At 42.0% G+C, this 21,261-nt stretch overlaps 1 protein-coding gene across 4 annotated transcripts in view; it reads left to right on the top strand.

Annotated features, from left to right (window-relative positions):
• The window catches only part of Sox6 (SRY-box 6), a 554,993-nt gene that overhangs the window by 502,104 nt on the left and 31,628 nt on the right, over positions 1-21,261 (top strand). For all 4 annotated transcript variants that reach the window (XM_029480199.1, XM_021166060.2, XM_021166061.2 and 1 more), the window contains one exon: positions 8,042-8,150. In XM_029480199.1, the coding sequence (XP_029336059.1) occupies positions 8,042-8,150 (109 nt within the window). The remainder of the gene's footprint in view (positions 1-8,041; positions 8,151-21,261) is intronic.

Raw genomic sequence — 21,261 nt, 5'->3', positions numbered from 1 at the left:
TTTTGTTGACTTCTTTTTACATTCCTTTTTCTTCTGCCACCAAGACCATAGGGAATACATATTACAACTGGCTTATGGGTCTGTTCCTGTGGCTCCTCAGCTGGCTCTAAAGATATAATGTCTGCCTTGTTGGCTTTATATCAGATTGGGCACTAGAGCTACTAAATCCTGCTAAAATAACCTTTCTTTCTTCTTTTATTTTGGTTTTACTTTTAAACAAAATGAAATTATTTTTCAGAATTTTTACAAAAGCAATTAAATATGTTTAAGTATTTATATGTAGATATATTTAATATTAAAAGATAGATAAATGCAAATTAAGGTATGTAAATCAGTTGAACAATAGAGTAACCTTCTAACCAGGGCTGGGCTCCCGCTAGGAAGTGGGAATTCTACCTTACTCTAATCCTGTGACAGGACTTTGCATGAACAATTTTCCCTGCAATCTCAACTCTTCCCAAACATTCCTCTTACACTGCTTAGCGGTCTACTGTTGGTAATTCTCCTTTGTTAAAACATGTCTATTTCTAATGACAGATGAAAGAATGAGCACTTAAGCGAAGTCAGGTTAATTTTGGTTTAATTCCTCTTTAGAAATGAGAGGACAGAGGGTCATGTACTGATCAGCTTGGTGCAAATTCTCATTGGAGAGACTTCTGTTGTAACAAGTTGGTCAGCATGTGCCCTCTTTCTTCTTGTCCTCCAATAGGTGTCTCTGTGCTCTGGAGCAAACACAATCAGAAAACTCAGGGATTAATTCATTCATGAGTACTAGCACAGTGTTGCTGTTAAGGATGCGTTAGGAGCTAGATAAGTTAAAAATGTTAGCTAACAAAATATTACTGGACTCCAGAGGTCAATGGTGAGCTTCATCTCTCCTAGTCAGTGGCTTAATTATCATCAATACCGACTCTGGAAGCATCGAAGTGGCCCTAAGAAAGTGACTTCCACTGCTTGTAATGCTTCTTCCTCTAAAAATTCACCTTCTAACATGTCAAGCCTACATTTCATTTGTATGTATGTATGTATGTATGTACGTATGTATGAGTTGTACCACATGAGTGGAGATGCCCACAGAAGCCAGAGGATGTTATTTGTGACTATTGAGAAGGGTGTTGTTTCCCTAATTTCTTTCTCAGCCTGTTTATTCTTTGTGTAAAGAAAAGCCATCGACTTGAGTTAATTTTATATCCAACTACTTCACCGAAGCTGTTTATCAGGTTTAGGAGTTCTCTGGTGGAATTTTTAGGATCACTTATATATACTATCATATCATCTGCAAAAAGTGATATTTTGACTTCTTCCTTTCCAATTTGTATCCCCTTGATCGCCTTTTGTTGTCGAATTGCTCTGGCTAGGACTTAAAGTACAATGTTGAATAGGTAGGGAGAAAGTGGGCAGCCTTGTCTAGTCCCTGATTTTAGTGGGATTGCTTCCAGCTTCTCACCATTTACTTTGATGTTGGCTACTGGTTTGCTGTAGATTGCTTTTATCATGTTTAGGTATGGGCCTTGAATTCCTGATCTTTCCAAGACTTTTATCATGAATGGGTTAGAATACCCAAGATATAAATTACAATTTGCAAAACACGTGAAACTCAAGAAGAACGAAGACCAAAGTGTGGACACTTTGCCCCTTCTTAGAATTGGGAACAAAACACCCATGGACGGAGTTACAGAGACAAAGTTTGGAACTGAGACAAAAGGATGGACCATCTAGAGACTGCCATATCCAGGGATCCATCCCATAATCAGCCTCCAAACACTGACACCATTGCATACACTAGCAAGATTTCTGCTTGTGGACGTTGTACATCGTGGTGCGCACTAGGCTCCGCACCACGATTCTGCAACCCTATAAGTGGAATTACATTATGAACTAACCAGTACCCCGGAGCTCTTGAAAGACTCTAGCTACATATGTATCAAAAGATGGCCTAGTCGGCCATCACTGGAAAGAGAGGCCCATTGGACTTGCAAACTTTATATGCCCAAGTACAGGGGAACGCCAGGGCCAAAAAGTGGGAGTGGGTGGGTAGGGGACTGGGGGGGGTATGGGGTCTTTTGGGATAGCGCTGGAAATGTAAATGAGGAAAATACCTAATAAAAAAGAAAAGAAAAGAAAAGGAAAGGAAAGAAAAGAAAAGCTAGTAGTCCTTGTTCCTTCTAGCCACTCCCTTGTGTGTGGTCTTATAAGATGAACTGCTGTGTAAGATCTATAGCAAGGCCTAAGATAGAATCCCAGACTTATAAAATCCTTTGATCTTGATGATAGAGAGTCAACAATGTACATGAACCAAACCCTTATTGTTGAACATAGTGTGATGAAAACTAGGGGCTAATTATGTAGTCAAGACTTAGAATTTGGGCATATTGGAAAATGAGTTGATTAAATAGGATATAGAATACAGAGAAAATGTGGGTTTTTCAATATGAATAGAACTTGGCAAAAAGGCAGAGAAGAAGCATGTCCCAGAGACTGTGAGCAAGGCAGGATTATGGTGGTGTCCAGAGATGAGCCACTGTTCATCCCTAGCAAAAGATGCCTGGTGGGAGGGGTTTTGTTTGTGTTTTGTTTGTTTGTTTGTTTTTTCAATTTTTGGACTTGAAAAGGCATGTGGGCAGCAGTGAATGAAGTACCTTGCAAGCCAGGGTTTGACCAAAATGGAAAATAGGAGTGATAGAAGATTCTGACCTAGACACTTGGAATTACATAAGTTGAGGAGACAGTGGGAACAGTAGACCAGAGAAGATAGTGATCAGGGCCTGCTAGGAGGCTGTTGTAGACAGTGAAGGCTGTAGGGCAGAAGGCTTACACAATGCTAAAGATGACAGGATGTCCTTGAGGGGAGGACAAAAGACTTTCTGAAAGGAAAAGCAGCCAGCCCAGGTGGTTGAATGGACAAGAGTTAAGAAGGAGGTGAGATTGAAACTAGTAACTAATTTGCACTGGTGTAAATAAAGGTCAGGAAGTCTGCTGGGTACGGAGAGAGGCCATATTTAGTTTTGGATGCTGTGTTCCCATATTGAAGAGCTAGTGTAATATAAAAGTGAAATCAAATGTCTAGAAACGATTGAGCTTGGAACTGGGATGAAGATGGAAAGACGTCATAACTACACATAGCTGGACCTCAAGGGTTGACATTATCTCAGAATACTGCAATACCTGGGTTTTGGGAGGGCACAAAATGATTGATGAGCTGTGGTGTTAACCTTTATTGCAAATCTGAAAGGTTTTAAAACGTTTTAAATATTTAAATGCTCATTTGGCTATGTAACAACAAAATTCTTATTTACATAAAAAAGAATCATGTCAGATTCCCCATGCAAGTGATTGGTGCTACTAATTCCACAGTTATATGGGTGCAGAATTTTCTATTTACTATCTCATATATATGTATGTGTGTGTGTGTGTAGAATATTTGTCAATTAGTTAATAACACACATTTAAGTTTATTTAAGAAAGTTGGTGTTGAACAAATCCTAATTATCACATATTTTACATGTAAAAATAACCCAATATAAGTATTTTTTATCTTTAAAAACTACAGTAATAACACCCTAACCTATAGCTGTTTGCTTTGTGACACCACACTCAGACAATCTGTACAAATGGGCTTTTGAATAAAGGTAGGTAAAGTGACTCTCTTTTAGACCACCAGAGTAAAGTACATGGTACCGTTGTCTACACAGGTCTAGAATAAAATATATTCATTTGTAAAGTGACTAACAAAGGCTCTCTGAGCATTTGCCATTTTCCCTCTCGATTGTAGGGAAGGGACTGCCTTGAAGGATTCGAGGCACAGTACAGGCTGGCCACCCTTGGTGACCCAGAGGGAAGGTGAGGCACAGAGTTACATTTCATATGTTAGTTTTCTGGGGACATCTACAATCTGTCATCCTGCATATGGTTTGAAAGTGGCTTGTCTCTTTGGCAAGCAAACTGTTATTTAAGTACACCATCCACTCTACTACTGAAACGGTTTTGCCAAACTTATCCAAGTAGTCTCACATGCTTAAAGATGGTATAAATATCATTTATTGCCAGCAGTTTTCTCAGACTCCATGGAATGTCTTCCTGCTGCCTGATCTAAGTGTCCCAGTTTACATTATGGCCTTTACTGCCTCTGTTTGATGGAGTGATCAGTAAAAATTTAATGACACTATAAAATAATAAAAATGTCATTAATTTACCACGGATCTTGGATGCAGTGGTTGTAAAGTTACATTAATAAACAGAATATTTTTTACAACAAAAAGCATTGTTACGTGGGAACATATAAATAACACACATAAATTTAAGAGCAATTTTACTGTGAGCACACACATTATTATGGAATAGCCAATAAGTGTATAAAACACAGTATATAAAATTTTATTAAAATATACTGTGCCCATCAAAAATTCAGCTTTTATCTAAGTGCAAAGAAAAGCCATTATTGTGTGCTTACTGTTTCATCTCTGTGCCTTCCCCAGATCACAGTCTCACGTTTGTTGCCCGGAAGCTGACTTCCTTGCCTAAACTAGAACAAACCCCTGGTCTTGTATTTACCACCAACCTCATTCTCTCTCCACTGGTGCCAAGATGTAACTGATCAATCTTGTCACGGTAGGCAGGGAAAAGTTGCTAATTTAATGCAAAGTTAAAAATAATGCCAGAGGAGCTGAGTGGTTTGTTCAGTGACTCTGGAAATAAGGGCTAATAATCAGAGTCTGTCTGTCAGCACTGAGGCCACCTCATCATTGACTCGGATAACACGTGGATATGATGGATGCTACCATCTTGTGGCTTATAACATTTTACATTCATCAGCTCTCACTAACGGGGGCTTTATCATTTAAATATCTATATTTAATATGTAACATCTACCTCATACATCATAATTTCAAAGCACTTAGAGAGCCAACAGTCCCTACAACACAGCCGAGCTGATGTTTAATTTTTTTCCAGTAACTTTCACATTGCCTGCGTGTTTGGGACTGACAATGCATCCGTGAGTGTCTGCTCATGGGCAGCATGGAGAATATGTTCTATTATCAATATAAAGACCAGGAAGAGTTCAGAGTGGGGCATGGGGTTAAGCTTACACTGAGGAATTTTGACCCTATCTCTACATTGTCCTACTTGGAAGCTATGTATATTGGGAGGGCTAGTTCAAGGGGTCGGTATGGGTTATTTGCCATGTAAGCATGTAAGGACATACACTCCATTGTCTATATTCCATGCAGGCACACGCCCATTGGTGTTTAACAGCCAGAGACATGGCTTCTTACACTGAAGTATCTCCATACTCTCCCATGCCTATATCTATGTCCTGTGTTTAAGAGGCTCATGTTCAACGTACTGGTAACTCTATGCTTAGCTCACCTGAACAGACCTAACTGGTAGACGTCGGGCCCTCCTGTGTTAGGGTTCTGTGCTGGCAAATAAATATTCTGAGCTATTCTTTGAAGAAAAGAAGGGAAATCTTCTGGGAGACTGAATAGAAATTTATATGAAAGGGCTTGGCTTTGCAGGGTCTTGCTTTAATCTCAAACACAGTGCTTAATATTATCAAATTGAAAATGCAACCCACTGCCCCCAACACTTTTATCATGGATTTATTTTCTGCCTATTTAACCAGTATTTCATGGGATGCTCTTCCTTGTCTTCCAGTCTGTCAAAATATTGATATTTTACAGGGAAAGTGTCTTTGCAGAAGAATTTTTTTTCAATGAAGTCAGAAAAATTGTCTGACTTCAAAGACACTGTGAATGTGTTGCGGACGTCCTAGATGTTTTTTTTTGTTATGATTAAAAACAAGCTGATACTACTGCATTGCAAGCACACTTCACTTTTAGGAAAGAAAAGATATTATCATCATGTAAGCTTTGTTGTCTTGGGGCTTTTACAAAGCATGGCATGTAATCTCCCCTCTTCTTCTTCTTCTCTGTCAAAATACTGATACTCTTTCAGGAACTTTTTTTTTAACTGAGAATATTTTCTAGGAAAATCAAAGAGAATTAATGACTAGAAAGATCCCTGGAATATGCATATTGATAGGTGGGTTTTAGAGAAAGTTGCTTTACCCCCACCTGCCTCAAAAATACAGTGGAAGGTTGTTCTTCAGAGAAGAAGGGAGGGCTCTGTCACAGGGACATTCACATGCAAATATGCCAGCAGTGGCAGAAACAAAAGTCGAAGGTGGCTTTCCAGGGCTTTTCCCTTTGACTCTCTTTGCATCATCAGGGATCCAAAGTACTACTCAAAAATAGAAGAAGCAGACTGGTGGTCAGCAGCTGTCCTTCCCTGACCATGTGTGTGGCTCTGGCACAACTTAGCTGTGGAGGCTCTATGCTGTGCACTGCATCTGGCTTAGTTTGTTCCCCTGCAGCCATGCTTTCACTCGAGAAGGTCCTGGGGAGCCATATTCCCTTTGGTTTTGATTTTCAGTCTGTCTTTTATACCTGTTGTAGTTCAGAGGTTTCCCCACGCCCTGCTGTTGAAACTAGTGGGTTGGTGTTACTCATTTAGAGAAAGGATAGCTAGGTGATTGTGTTTTGTTGCAAAGCTTTCCCAGAAACACTGCAAGAGTAAAGCAGGGCTTATGCTGTGTTTTCTTCCAATGAAGATTTCAATGCAGTCTCTGATGAAGGGGAACTGGAAGACTTACTGCAACAATTTGACTGATGGGAATTAATTATAGAAATATAATGATATTCAAAAATAATCGTATTAGAAAGCACAAACGCAGTGAGGCTGTACAAATGAGGCACATCCTCTATCAAGTAATTGTATGTTTGCTCCTTCAGAATATTTCCAAGTTTCTAAACATCTTACGGAACAGAACGCTCGGCATGTTTCCATCAGATGCCGAACATGCTCGATGCAGAACTAGGTCATTGAACAATAGACTGAAGAGCAATCAGCACTCCACTGCTGCATAATGCATTAGTATAACATGCAGAAACCATTCCCTGAGCTGCAAGCTGCTATTCATGTCTGTACATTCAAGCCGACATGACATTTAATATCGTTTCCTAGTAATGAACAACAAGGCTTCATTCATTCATAAGGATAACACAAAGCCAAGTGTGAGTCTAGAGACTAAGCATGGAGAAGGAGGTGAGAATAGGGTTGTTGTGCTCAGTTTGTACAGATCATTCCACTCCATTTAGGATGACCAGTGAGCCCCAGCCACTGATCTGAGGGGGGCAGGGCTTCTTCCATTTTGTTACCCCAAACTCCTGCTCTTACAGGAACTGGTAAACAAGCAAACACCTTTGGGGTTCTCTCCTAAAGAAGCAGGGGTTTTGCTTCCTGGTTTTTTTTGGGGGGGGTGTTTTTGTTTTTGTTTGTGTGTTTTGATTTTTTTTTTGTTTTTTACTAGGTGCACTCTTCAGTTCCTAGGAATTTACAGTTGAAACACTTGCTCCAAGCAAAGGAACAGTGCCGCTGTCCACTCTACCAACTTTGACATATTCAAATCCTGGTCCACATAGTTCTAATTTGTACTTTATCAGGATTTACTGATCAAAATCATGATCTCTAGATGGAAAGGTGGTTCTTCGTTTAGCTTAGCAGTAGGTTCTAAGAACTTTCTTAAGTTTTTGCATATCTGGCCCCTCTCTCCATTGTATTTCTTGTAGATTCCAGAAGCAAATCCAACAGAAGGGACAGGACAGGCAGAACAGCTCTGGCATGTTCTCTGTCATGTTGGTCCTCAGTGTGTATTATAGTTGAGGGCTCTGAGAAACTGCTGGATTCTCTATTACTGAACACAAGCAATCCAAGTACCTCAAGATGTTATTTTAAAGTTTTAGTGAAAAATCCTTCCACATTTCCTTAAACAGATCTCTGTGTATCATCACCTACTTCCCTTTCCTTCCAGGTTCAGCCTTCTTGACTCCTAGATCACCTGGTTCATCAGTGACAGGCTTAGCCGTCAGCCATCTCAGAGCATGCATGGGTCGGACATGATGTTTCTAAAGCCATACTGTGCCCATTAAGCAACTATTGAAGCTCAAAACTAAAACAGGTCTCTGGCTATCCTTTCTCCTAGGAAAGAACCCGCTTTGAGAACCTGGGTCCCCAATTAACAGGAAAGTCAAGTGAAGATGGAAAGCTGGGCCCGGGTGTCATCGATCTCACTCGGCCAGAGGACGCAGAAGGTAAGTGGCTTTTCCCTAGGTTATGTTTCTGCTGATCTGTACGCTTATGAAGGTGAGTGAGTTAGGCACGGGATTCTTATGACCATTCTTGGATGTCGCTATTTGGATTTTCTAGGCAAAAATGAAATGTTGGTCCTCAGTGTGTATTATAGTTGAGGGCTCTGAGACACTGCTGGATTCTCTATTACTGAACACAAGCAATCCAAGTACCTCAAGATGTTATTTTAAAGTTTTAGTGAAAAATCCTTCTACATTTCCTTAAACAGATCTCTGTGTATCATCACCTACTTCACTGGCTTCTTGTTAAGAAAAATAAGAAACATAATTTTGAAAAGTCTTCTTTGTAAAGAAGACCTCTTTAAAAAAAAAAAAAATAACTAGACCAAGTAATTCCTAGGCACAGTCAAAACACTTGGGACTAACAGACAGATTCAGCAGACCCCAACTGACTGCTTAGGAAAGACCTAGCTCCGGACCTGTGCACTAGCCACGGCTGAAGCCTGTTCATTGTCTGTTAGAGAGAGCAGACTCCCTCTCAGGATGTCTACCTGCAGCTCTCTCTATACCCATCCTTGTTGCTTCCTGTTTGTCTTAAATGCACCCAGCACCCGTCAGCAAAAATCGTTCCCCAAAGGCCGGGTACAATTTATAGGTTAGGTCAGCACTTTGCCAGCAGTGTGGCCTGGTTATTTACTGTGTCATCACAGAGTGGGGACCGGCTTTCCCGTTAGCTGTTTCTTTGGCAGAATCCATCCCGCCAGTCAGGGAAGATTAATTTGCTCTCTTAAGAGTAACAGGATCCTTTATGCATCTCAGATCCTAGTGAACATCCTTTTTTTAGCTTGAAGGGAAATGTCTAGCTAGTTCCCCGTGTGCTGGCAGGGTTTCTTCCAGGACCCTGATCCTTTAAAAACACACAAAGATAGTTCTTAGCAACAGCAGAACTGGACCTCCCCTGGCAGCTTGGAAGCCCGGGTATGAACACTGAGATGGGTGGTGTCAGACAGGAGCAAGGCTTCTGAGCTTCCAGAAAGCATGGTTTCTGTGTTAGTTGGAGATAAAAATTCTTGAAGGTGGTCCTGGGTGCATAGTGTCAACATAAATTCTAAGTGGTATATACATGAACTTGTGTGCTTATATGAGAGAGAGGGAGACAGGGGAGAAAGCAACACAGAGGAGGGAAAGGGACAAGAGAAGGAAAGGGGCTGAGGAAAAGGAAGACGAGCAGGAAGTAAGGGATTAAAAGACTTAAAGACCAGGACTCTACCTGCTCTCCTCCACGACTAGTGTGTATCAAGGGCACACTGACTTTGTCATAGGCACACAGACAGCAGGCTTTCACTGGCAAGGGCTGAGATGCTTCTGTCTAGCCAGACAAATGGTTGGCATGGTTAACAGGCTGACCAGCACAGACATGGAAGTTGGCATGGTAGTCTGCAAAGAAGTGTTTTAGATCAGGCCCATCTCGGTGTCCCTAGGAAGTCCTACTATAGAGTTCCTAAGCCTTTGGCTTTTTAAAGTGAGCTAGACCATTTCCAGCACTCGGGGGTTCTGACTATCCATTTGGCTATGGACCAGGAGTTGCGGAGGTGTCATCTGACCCTTGCTCGGCCAGCACTTTCATTTGATTTCTTAACTATGTATTAGCTATAATTATAGTGAGTTGCCTCTCAGTAATGCTGCTAATCAATTTGATGTGATTGTGTGAATGGAACTATTGGCCATTATAAAAAGATTAAAAACCTTAACAGCAAAGAAAAATCTACAGAGGGGTTGAGGAAATTCCACTCAATATGCACATTGTCTAGATTCAAGTACATTTTCCTAGTTACTTTTTTTTTCTTTTTATATGCTAGAGGATCTGTTATTTTCGCATCCTTTTCTCATATAATTGTTAGATACTCTTTGAGGAAGTTATTATTATTATTATCATTATTATTGTTACTATATGATTTCCCTACTTCAGCCTCCCAAATACTATCTATATTTTATAACACCTAGCTAGTATTATTTTTCCCATTTTATAGGTTAAAAGACTGAGGCTTAAAATTTTAAATAACTTGCTATAGGTTCAATGCCAGTAATGATAGAACTAAAACTGGATGGAAGGTTCAAGTTCTGGCTTCCAGACTATACCTCTGTATAGTTGGAGAATTGGAATATCTTCAGTTTTCTGAACAAGTTTCTTGTGACCTTCCTCAGTATGGGCCATTTCCTTTCCCCTAAATATAGCTGGCCATGCCATACATCAGTTCTCATGTTACCCCATCACACAGAGCAGCATGCTGATGAGTGTAACAGTAGACAGGCTGTAGTGGCCCAGGAGCTTACGGAGCGTGTGAAAACCTCCCTTCAGAAGCTTGCCCGGAGTTGCCATTGAGACCTCATGTGCCTCTGGGGGACTGTGAGTTCATGAATGGAGTCGAGTTACCTGAACTAATATGGACAGTGGTGCAGTGCCTTTGTGAGGACTTCTGAGATGGGCAGCAGCCTTCTGCTGACTCCAGCTTCATTCCTGGCATCTGTTCAAGCCTACGCTGATTGCAAATCCTGCTGGAGTTACAGTTCATATTAAAGTCAGGAGAGTTAGCAGGTACACATAGAATTCTCTCTACTCTGCTTCATACTCCCCTTAGCATGAAGATTAGACAAGGGCTGGAGTGTCAGGGTAACAACAACCAAGTGTACTTACACAGCCACTAAGCCCATGGTTCAACAAAACAAATAAACAGCCAACATTGCTTGAGTGCCTGTGGTGTGCCAGTCCCCTGAACTAGACCCTGGGTAAGTCATGGGAAGTTAAGACAGTGATGTCCTTCAGCAGCTAGGGCTTATGATCTAGTGAGGAAATACAAGATTCAAAGGTAAATCTGTGCATACAAGTGGTACCTTATCATCACTGAGAACAGGACTTTCAGAGTAAGATTTCTTGGTCCCCTACCAAATACCCAGAGGGCAAACTCTTTAAATAGGCTGAGCTGAAAGGTGAGCTATGCCTCCAGCTTGGGAGATCACCTCCTTCTGTGCATGCACAGTCATCTCCAAGTTTCTTCTCGCCATCTCAAAGGGCTGTCCCCTTCTTGCAGGTCTTATCCCTCCTGTGAGGCATCTTAAGTACAAAAGTAAGTCAATCAGAAGACAGGCCCTGCCTGGACATACTTCCCAGGACTGTGCCTGCCAGCCATGAACAGGATGGCATTTCTTAGAAGCAGCTTAAAGGCCTGCTTCCCTCTACGGGCATGGAGGCAACGGGGAAAAGGTCGCCCCAAAAGGCAGCTGTGCCCGTGTATTAACCACTCATCAAAATCAAATGACAAAACCATAAGCAAGGCAAACAGAAATTAGAAATATAAAAGGCAAATGTCTTCAAAATTTTATTTTTAAAGTCCAGCTGTTATCTGGCTTGGATGTGACAAGACAGCATTTCTTGTTTGCCATGGTATTTATAAAGCTACGGTTTCACTGGCGCTGGGGACTTGGGAAGCCTGGTTAAGGCCCTGTTATGTTTAGAAGCCGATGAAGATTTAACTTGTATTGAGTTTGCACAAGATTTTTACATTCCTTTAGTACACATAAGAATGGGGGGGTTTGGTTAGTTGGTTTTTGTGACCTTTTATTAAAAATGACAATCTGACAAACAGCTGTCAGACTGTTTGTAGACTCTGTGTGGTGTTTCCCCTTTCTGGGCTCTTTGAAGGCCAGAGTTCCTTCTTATCCCAGGCCTGCTGATTTCAAAGTTACATTGTGCAGCAGAAAGGTTCCTGGCTTGGTTATTGGGGGGCTTGGATTAAAGCTCCTTTGCTCAATGACCGACTGACTGGCAACAGGTGACCGATGCCCCTGCACACGTGTCTTTGTCTTTTAAAGGAGGCGTGTTGGATTTGATTGTCTCCAAAGTTTCTTCCACTTCCATGCTTTGTTGTAAGGTTCTTTGGAAAGCACAGAGTTTATTTCTGGTAAGAAAAAGGATATATCCACACGAAGTTCAGTCGGTTCCATTTAGGTTTCTGTTTTCAGAGAAATAAGAGAACAGTGCTTTCAAGGATTTATTTCTGCCACTTGCTCAAGTGAGCTTGCATGTTCTTTGTGCTTTACTACTTATTAACTCGAACAGAACGTCTGAAGTATTTGTTTCCTTCCACCGCTGAGTGTCTTCTCCCGAGACTATTCTCTCCCTCTTACCCCTCCCTCCCCTCCTCTATTTCTGTCTAGCTCCTCCCTCCTTCCCTTCCTCCCTCCCTCTCAGTTTCCCTCTTAAACCTGTGGTTTTACACTGCTTTGCAGTGTGTTTTGTATAAGAATATGTTACTTTGCTCAAACTTTCACCTTCAGTTCCTATGGTGTAGCCTTGGAAGGATCTGTCCCTCACTCTCATGTGAAGAGCAGTGGAATGTGTGCCTGTTCTTTGGGGACAAGCTCTGAAGGCGATTATCTTTAGCTGAGTTTTGAAACTTGAAATTGGCATTAGACCAGTGTGCTACTCTGTGTTTTAGACTCTCATCCGGATTCTTTATGGGAGTGGATGCTTCCATCCCAGGGGCTCCTGCATAGGCCTAAGGCTCCCAGAACTCTCTGCAGCTTCATACGTGGGGAACTGGATTGCAACAAAGTTACTTTTCTTAAAACAACTTCTCACCATCCTCATCTTCTCCTCCCTCCCCCCTCTTTCTTTTGGCACCTCTGGTTGCCTCTGGGTCTTTTATCTTAGGTCAGTTGTATTTATCATCCGCTTAAGCTCACTGTTTATGAATTAGAAGACTGTGGGGTTGCCTTCTTGTCTTTCAAAGTGTGCCAGTTAGTATGGGAATCCTTCCTTGGCAGCCCCACCTCCCCTTAGGCCATCCTCTGAAGTCCCTGACACTTTGTCCTTTCCCTTATCTTCTCTGGATCCTTAACTCCCACAGGGAAGGAAGTTTGCTGCTGTGAACCAGGAGTCATTGGAGGCAGCAGAAGAAACTAGCCTAACCTGAGGTGGCTCAAATGCCAGGGCTACTTGTGCCTCGGAGTGTGAGGTCACTGATGCGAGCCCACTGGAGTGCTGATGATTTATCTTTCAACACCAGATCCTCAGATCTGGAACAAAGAAGGGGACCTGCTCTGCAGTTTCAGCTGAGCTGTCCCTTCTCTGGTTCCCAGGAAATGGAGGCTTCACCTTGTTCAGATGTTCGAGAGTGATGAGAGACTGACTTGTTCTTAAAAGGCTTGCTATCATTTGTCTCAGTTCTCTTTTAACTTCTACACAAAGGGTCCAGTTTGATTTCTGGACTCTGAAAAAGTAAAACAGGATTGTGCTAGATGCCACACTCCCTCCCCTTCACCCTCCACTTCAAGAACTAAGACTCTCATCCCTATTGTTTCCTTCTAGAAAGAAATGTTCTCTCCCAACTTTTCCTAACCTGTGAGTCGGGAGGTAGATGCAGAGCAGGTTCTAAACTTTCCTCAAGCCCCACTGTCACCTGAGAAAGTTCACAAGACTTTACTGTCACCTGAGAATTTCACAAAACTTTGGGTGTTTTGTATACCCATATAGGTGCATAAAAGAGCTCTATGAATCATTTATTTATAGTAAATCATAAAATATACCTTAAAACAATTCTTTGGCATAAATACAGTTTTACCATTTATTAAAAACAAAGCAAAATTTCAGCTGCAGGAGTTAAGGCACCTTCAGCATTTTTCAGAGTTGATTGACACTTGGATTTTATAATTATCAATGCTGAGAATCCCCTTTATCTATATACATTGTACAAAATGGCACAGGTGTGTTTAGGTCCATCTCAGAAATGATTGGAAATTGCCCTAAATCAAGCTAAAATTTAGTGATTTGTATGAAACTCAAGTCATCATTTAAGTGGCAAATTTTAAAACCAAACATCCTAATGCAATACAACCCAGAGACTCGCTGTCTGATGCTCACATAGTGACAGATGATGGTAGGAAGATAATAAAAATCTTTGTTTTCTATGAGAAAGCCATTATGTTTCCATACGAACATAAAACTGTAAGTTCACTGACAACAGCGTGATTCACAGCATGCAGTAATCTCAGACCTGAGCAGAAGTGTGAAGGCAGCTCTCTGAGCTGCCAGAGCTGTGGTGTCCGTTACAGGGTCAGGCAGACAAGCCTGTGTTTGGAGCGCAGGCTGCAGTGAGGCCACACAGTGCAGCACAGGTAGGCAATTCCAGAGACATTGCTGATCCATCATGTGCTTGATTTTGAATTAAGTTTTGGTCACTGTGTGTTCAGGGACCTTTTGCTGTTGCCACCCTACTCCCAACTTCTATGTTAGACTAGATCGCCTTGTGTAGGTGTTGAGCCCCAGTTTAAGAAGTAGTGGTCTTATTTAGATAGTTTCTAGTGTTGCTTTCTTTAACTCTCTAATTATACTGCCTTGTAATTGGACTCATTTGCCCTTAATGCAGCCAGAATGCAGCAAGTACCAATTAGGGACCATGTGGTCTTGTCATTGGTCTGTTGGTCTGTTTTTGCCGTAGTGAAGATTGAGCACAGACCCTTGCCCATGCTAGGCAAGGGATATACCACTAAGCTATAACTCAGCCTAGTATAATCTTTTAGATAAATGAGTTTTTTAGTAGAAATATTCCAGAGCTTGCTTGTCTTTTCTTAGAAGGGTATCAATCTGGTAGAATATGTACCAGGAATAAAGGGTGAAGAATTATATCCATAAGCAGAAAAGACTAGAGTAAATCAGAAGGACTATTACCCAAGGCTGTGTGTCAGGGTTAGGCATCTGGCCCTCTATCACTTCCTGTAGCAACATATCCAGGCATCCCAGAGACCCTCCTGAGACACTCTAGACAGAAGAACCTGGAAGAACCAATAGGCAGGTGTCTGCAGCCAGGCTAGGAAGTGGGGGAAGCCTGAGACGTGGTAGATATGAGAAATAGCTACACAGGCTAGAAGAGCAACAGAGTTCACAGAGCCCTTGGCTCTGGGCTGTTGTATGAGTATCACAAAAATGTATTTTACTGTGGATATAAACCGTTTTAGAGGCTCCTGTGCTGAAGCTTATATCAGCTCTATATATAAAGTGCAGGGCTCTTAAACAAGCAAATAAACTTCTCTTACAGAAATATATTTGCTGTGTCTTAAAAGCTCCCAAATAACTTTTAATGTTGGGAGAAAACAATTTCCATTGAACTCTTCAAATGATAGATAGGCCTGGCAGGGCAAGAGAGTGAAATGTCAAGGGTTTTGTGTAGCTACATCCCGAACACTGCATAAGAAGAACTCAGCCTGCTTTATATAGTGTCAGGGCTTGAAAGTCCAGCCAAAGGCCCATCCATCTGTGAGGTACTGAGCCCTGCCCAGTGGCTAGTTTCTCTGGAGACTGTACTGAAAAGGTCCAGTGATAGTGTGTATGACACACACACACACACACACACACAAAACTGCTCCTCAGAAAGAATGTTCTTATACCGAGGGAGATATGTCTGTCTGTGCTATTGCTATATTACAGAGTGGTCCCCAACTCTACAGCAACCAAATGACCAGGATTAATAACTCCTACCTTGAAAACCAGACTCCAAATCAGACTGCTTCTCTAGCCATCGACCTGTCAACTTCATGTAAACCTATCTACTGGAGTGAGCATGCTCACAGAGCTCTAAGTAACACATACACAGACTATTTAACTCTTGACATGCTATTATTGTCTAGGTACTGGTCCCAAAACTTCCCTCTCCTGGCAGCAACAGCCACTTGGCTTTCCATATGCAGACTTAACATTCAGCCCAAGCTTAGGTTGGTAGAAATCAAGGTATGAAGTCAATTCTGAATGTTCTTGAAATTTCTCTGCTTAAGATCAGGATTGAACTTGAAACTGACATTGTAGCCTAATTGGCTGTTTTTCTTCCCATAAGTACATACCTGTGATCCTCGGACTTAAGAGGCGAAAGCATGAGGATTGGCTGTTTAAGGTTATCCCCAGCTACTTAGTGAGTTTAAGGTCAACTTGGGTGACCTGAGATACTATCTCCAAAGAATAAGAAGATGGAAGAGGAGGAAAAGAAGGAGGACAAAAAAAAAGAGAAAAGAAAAAGAAAAAAGGGAAGAAAAAGATAAGAAAAGGAGAAAGAAAAAAGAGGAAAAGAAGAGAAAGGAAGAGAAAGAGAAAGAGAGAAAGAAAGAGAAAGAGAAAGAGAAAGAGAAAGAGAAAGAGAAAGAGAAAGAGGAAGAGAAAGAAGAGAAAGAGAAAGAGAAAGAGAAAGAGAAAGAGAAAGAGAAAGAGAAAGAGAAAGAGGAGAAAGAGAAAGAGAGGAAGAAAGAGAAAGAGGAAGAGGAAGAGAGGAAGAAAGAGGAAGAAGGCTCTCTTGGCCCAGTGCTCACATGTAGGAACCTGCTGTGTGTTGCAGAGCCAGAAGATAAGGGATGGCTTTGTTCAGATTTTGTGCATTTGGTCAGATTCACTGCATTTTACTTAGCTTAACTTAGCTTTATTCTGTTAAGGAATAAATTGTGCCCCTCAACCCCAACCAACTTGTGAGTTCATTTTTAACCATCTTAAGAACAGAGCATGAAATCTTATGAATTGACATCACTATTCTGATCCATTGAGCTACCACTTTTTCATATCCTTTACATGCCCTAGCTTTGAAAGCAATGTTAGTTTTTCCTGGACCCATGGACATCATTCTCCCATTCTGGTATCTAAGAGAAAGACTCCCTAAAGCAAACAAAACACAATGAAGCACAGAATTGAGAAGGGCTATTAAGTTCATTGCTAGGGGTTTGTGGAGTTTAGTAGAGAGGTTCGTAAACAGTTCACGGCGCCACTTGAGACATCCAGGTTGATAGCAAATGTGATCGTGGGGCCAGTAGCATAGGACCTGCCAGTGCACTTCTGTCATTTACTGTGAGACCCCGGAGCCAGCTGACCTCTCCTTTTCTCCCGGGGAACAAAAAGTGTCTATCAAGAGTTGTACGAGCTTAAGTACAGGGTCTCGGGTCTTATGAGCATGTTTTACCCTAGTTTTCTGCTACTCAAGGAAGGTCCCATTGTGTGGTTTTATGAGTTTGTGCATGCATCAGTTTACATATTTTACACATACCATACAACACTGGCAACAGCATTCAGAATTAATACTCTCAAGAAGCTCAGATCCTCCACGGTTGTCCTGGAAGTGGCAAGATAGCAGACAAGAACTTCTCAGTGTGGCAAGTCAATAGAAGTAGCAAAAGTAGCAAAATGACAGTGTGCAGATCCCAAACAATTGTAGGTATATGGTTTTTTTTTTTCCGTCACAGCTCTTCTTACAAGACACATAACAGTATATAAGAAATCAAAGGGGGGCTGGGCAGTGGTGGTGCATGCCTTTAATCCCAGCACTTGGGAGGCAGAGACAGGCAGATTTCTGAGTCTGAGGCCAGCCTGGTCTGCAAAGTGAGTTCCAGGACAGCCAGGTCTACACAGAGAAAACCCTGTCTCAAAAAAACAAAAACAAAATAAAAAACCAACCAACCAATAAACAAACAAACAAAAAAAAACCAAAGAAATCAAAGGGGGACTTACTTAGAGTCTAATTGCAGGAACTCTCAGATGCCAGGGAAACACACAGACTTGTCTCTAAAATCCCTCCTGTGGAAGATAGCTCTGTTCTCCACTGTGCCCTCTGTGTTTCAGCATTTCTGGTATAGCTGGTTTTGCTGGACCCTGGGGTGAGCTATAGCTAGGACACCATGCACTCACTGCATTTGGAGTAAGTGGGCACATGGAACTGGTGATGTGAACAAATGAGGTTGAATGTCAGGTTAGAGGTAGGCTACCTCCTACTGGAACCCAGAGTTCTGCCAGTCTTCCAAAAGAGTAACAGTCCTTTAATCTGTCTTCAAGGAGTGATTGCAAGATGGATGTGCCTTTGTAGGAAAGTAGAGAACTGGGATTTGTAGCATGAAAACAGTGTGTAGGAACCAGGGGTAGTACAGTGTTCAAAAACCAATGCTTCTAGTAGGGCAACAAGAGACAGCGCTGGAGCTGTACAGAGAAGCTAGCCTGCTGCTCTGGAGGTTTAGATTCATCTATAGGCACAGGGACGGGGCAGGACATTGGAGGGGCTTAGATAGAGAAGTGCCCTGGTCAGAAGTGAGTGTGTGATGTTCCACTCTGCCTGAAATCAGAGAGTGGTATTTCTGTGGAGGTTAAAGCATTCAAACCTGGAAAGTAAGAATCTGAATCAGAAGGCTAGATTTTAAAGTACTCTGGCAGGGACCTGGAGGGGCTGAGATAATCAGCAAAGAGAGACTTGAGAAGATGGATCAAGTAATGTCTTGTTTGTAAGTGTTTCTTTGCCTTGGTTTATGCTTCATTTCATATAGAGTCTGTGGTAGGAACAAGGGCTAGGTGAAGCCAGGAGCTGTTGAGCGCGTGAATTATTTAGTCTACCAGCTTTCAGCAGCCTCTGGGACCTCCATGGGCCTCTGCTCGTGCCAGGCTGGTTCCCCTGACATCCTCAGAAGACAAAACCTGTTATTGTCTCATTTCATCCCCAGTGGTCTCCAGTTCAGACTTAAACGTTGCTTTTCACCTGGGCACACCGGCACATGAGCCCTCCCGAGCTACATCTCTCATACAGATTAAGTGGAATATTCCGTGCTTTGTGCCACTTTCAGATCATTAAAATACAGGAACTCAGAAGCCATCCCAGCTGCTGCGGGAATCTGTAGCTGAAACAAGCTGAAGGACTCTGTTCAGATATCTGTACAAAGTAAATATAATGAGAATTTAAAAAAAAAATTAAACCAAAACCGAGAGCAGGAGACTGCAGGGCCTCTGGTGAGAATTCCCTTCATTTTGTAAAACCACGGGCCACATGCACCAGCTCACCACAAAGTCATTAAGCCTTTTCAAACTCAGATGAGAAACATTAACAAATACCACAAAGGGCTTTAGTATGGCCCCTTTGTCCTCACTTGTGGCACGTTATAACTCCTACACCACTCTGCTCTGTGTTTGTTTAAAGCTGCCTCTGTCAGGCGGGGCCTAAAAGAACAAAAGACATCTTGAGCAATCCTTAGCAGGAAATGGGCTAATCTAAACATGGTTTGTGACACTTTAAGTAGAATAGAAAGCAGAGGGATTGATTAGCCATTAATGTCCAATTGGCTCCATATGGATGTTGCAATACTAAAGCCTTTTCCAGGGCAGTAGCAGAGTTATTGAATTAGAGTCTATGTTTCCTCAGAGCTGACCTTAGGGAATTCCCATTTGGTTCTTCTTGTTAATCTTTTAAAAAGAAGACAGTTTCTAATAGAAAAACAGAACAGTAATGCTCTCATAACCCTGAAATCAGGAGATGCCTTAGTGTAACACCTTCTAATCCCTGCTGTCATTTCAGTTCTCGATGCTTTCTGCAAGTGTGCTTGCATCTTCAGTGTGGGGGTGCCAAGGTGGGCAGCATTTCAGACCACAGTAAAGGGCATGAACTTCATAGCATGCAACAGACTTCTAGGATGTGCTAAGCTGGGCAAGGAAGAGCATCCTTATAGGGAGAAACTTACATTCCAGTTGGAGAATGGTGGCTCTGAAATTCCATTTTCTCAAATCTCCCATGGTGACTTAAGAACTTCGGCCTAGGGAAATTGTGCTAGGCTGAGAGTTGGCAGACACAAGCCCTAGGTGTGGCTCTGCTCCCTGATAGTATGATAGAGACTGGTTAGCACAGAGAGTGTTCACAGAATCTGGAAGCCTTGGTCCAAAGGCTGTCTACCCTCATACCCATTTCAGGGTATTGTGAGGAGAACTGAGTAAAAGCACCTTGTAGATATTGTTTGGAGCACAATCACATAGCACATCTGGTGTGCTTCCTGAAACATGACCTCTGGCTTAGTCTATTAAAAAGCTAAGTTGCTTCCTAAAGGATCGTTTTGGAATGGCAACTAATTAACTGTTTCCAGAGTATTCAGTGAAATGTTTATTTGTTTGTATGCTACATATGACTACCCATCTACCATTATGATTTATCTACTGTTTCTTTGGTTTAAACAGAGTCTATAGATGAAGGAAATGCAGGGTATTTGTTATAGTGGACTTGTAGAATCCTGGGATGAAAACAGGTATATGAATCTGTATCTTTGACCTTTCCTACATTGGCAAGTAAAGAATTAACGCCTTAGGCAGATGACACAGGCACCCCATCCTTCTCTTTTGCACTGTTGGTTCTTAGTTATTTACCAATCTTTAGCTCAGAAGAGCCAATCATATATCCACCACATGTGCCTTCCTCAAGTCAGTTCCCCAGTGTTGCTCATCTGCCCAGCTAGGGCCTGCCCTTGAGCTCAGCAGTGAAGCACATTGCCTAGTCTGTGCAAGGCGGGCCGGTTTCCAACACTGCCAAAGTAAACAGACGAACACATCTAGCTGATGGTTTATAAAGGAGGCAGGGATAAGCCTGCCCCGCTGGCCTGGCCATCTATGTCTCAGACATGAGGAGCATGTTGCTTCGCTGGTGATGGAGGCTTTCTGGTGCACAGAATGGGTTTCCTACTAAGTTAACCATAAGGACAGCCTGCTCCTTTTCCCCCTTTTACTTTCTTTTCTTTGTTTTAAACAAGAAGAAATCAAAATTTAATTTTAATCAGCATTCTTGTAATGAAAGTAAGTTAACATTCTGACCATAAGCAGGAACAGAAGCTACCAAAGGGCTCTCCTGATTGGACAAAGCTAAAACCGTCAACAATAGTGAGCTGAATCTCTAAGACAGCCATTTGGATTTGGTGAGATGAGCACCAAATTGAATGTGATTTATAACTCCTCTTTCCTGATATTCCATGTCCCTCCCAGAATTTCTTTCTCATTTACATTTTTACTTCGAGTGTGCTTGTTTTTATTATCCCTACTAACTACATAAGAGACTATCACATGCGTCAGGTAATTGTAAAGCCCCATAGAGAGGAACAATCATTTTAGTGATGGCAAAGCAGTCTGAAATGCTGTGAGTGTGCACTGTCCTTGGAGCCACCTACTGCAGGTGCTGCCCAGTTACTCAAAAGCAACCAATGACAGCTTTTTCTCCCTTCCTAATTTTCCCCCTTCCTGATTTTTGTTTTGTTCCTCTCCTCTCCTCTCCTCTCCTGTCCTCTCCTCTCCTCTCCT

Source organism: Mus caroli, chromosome 7 (assembly GCF_900094665.2).
Source record: "Mus caroli chromosome 7, CAROLI_EIJ_v1.1, whole genome shotgun sequence".
Classification (NCBI taxonomy): Eukaryota; Metazoa; Chordata; class Mammalia; order Rodentia; family Muridae; genus Mus; species Mus caroli.
This window is presented reverse-complemented; position numbering and strand designations above follow the sequence as displayed.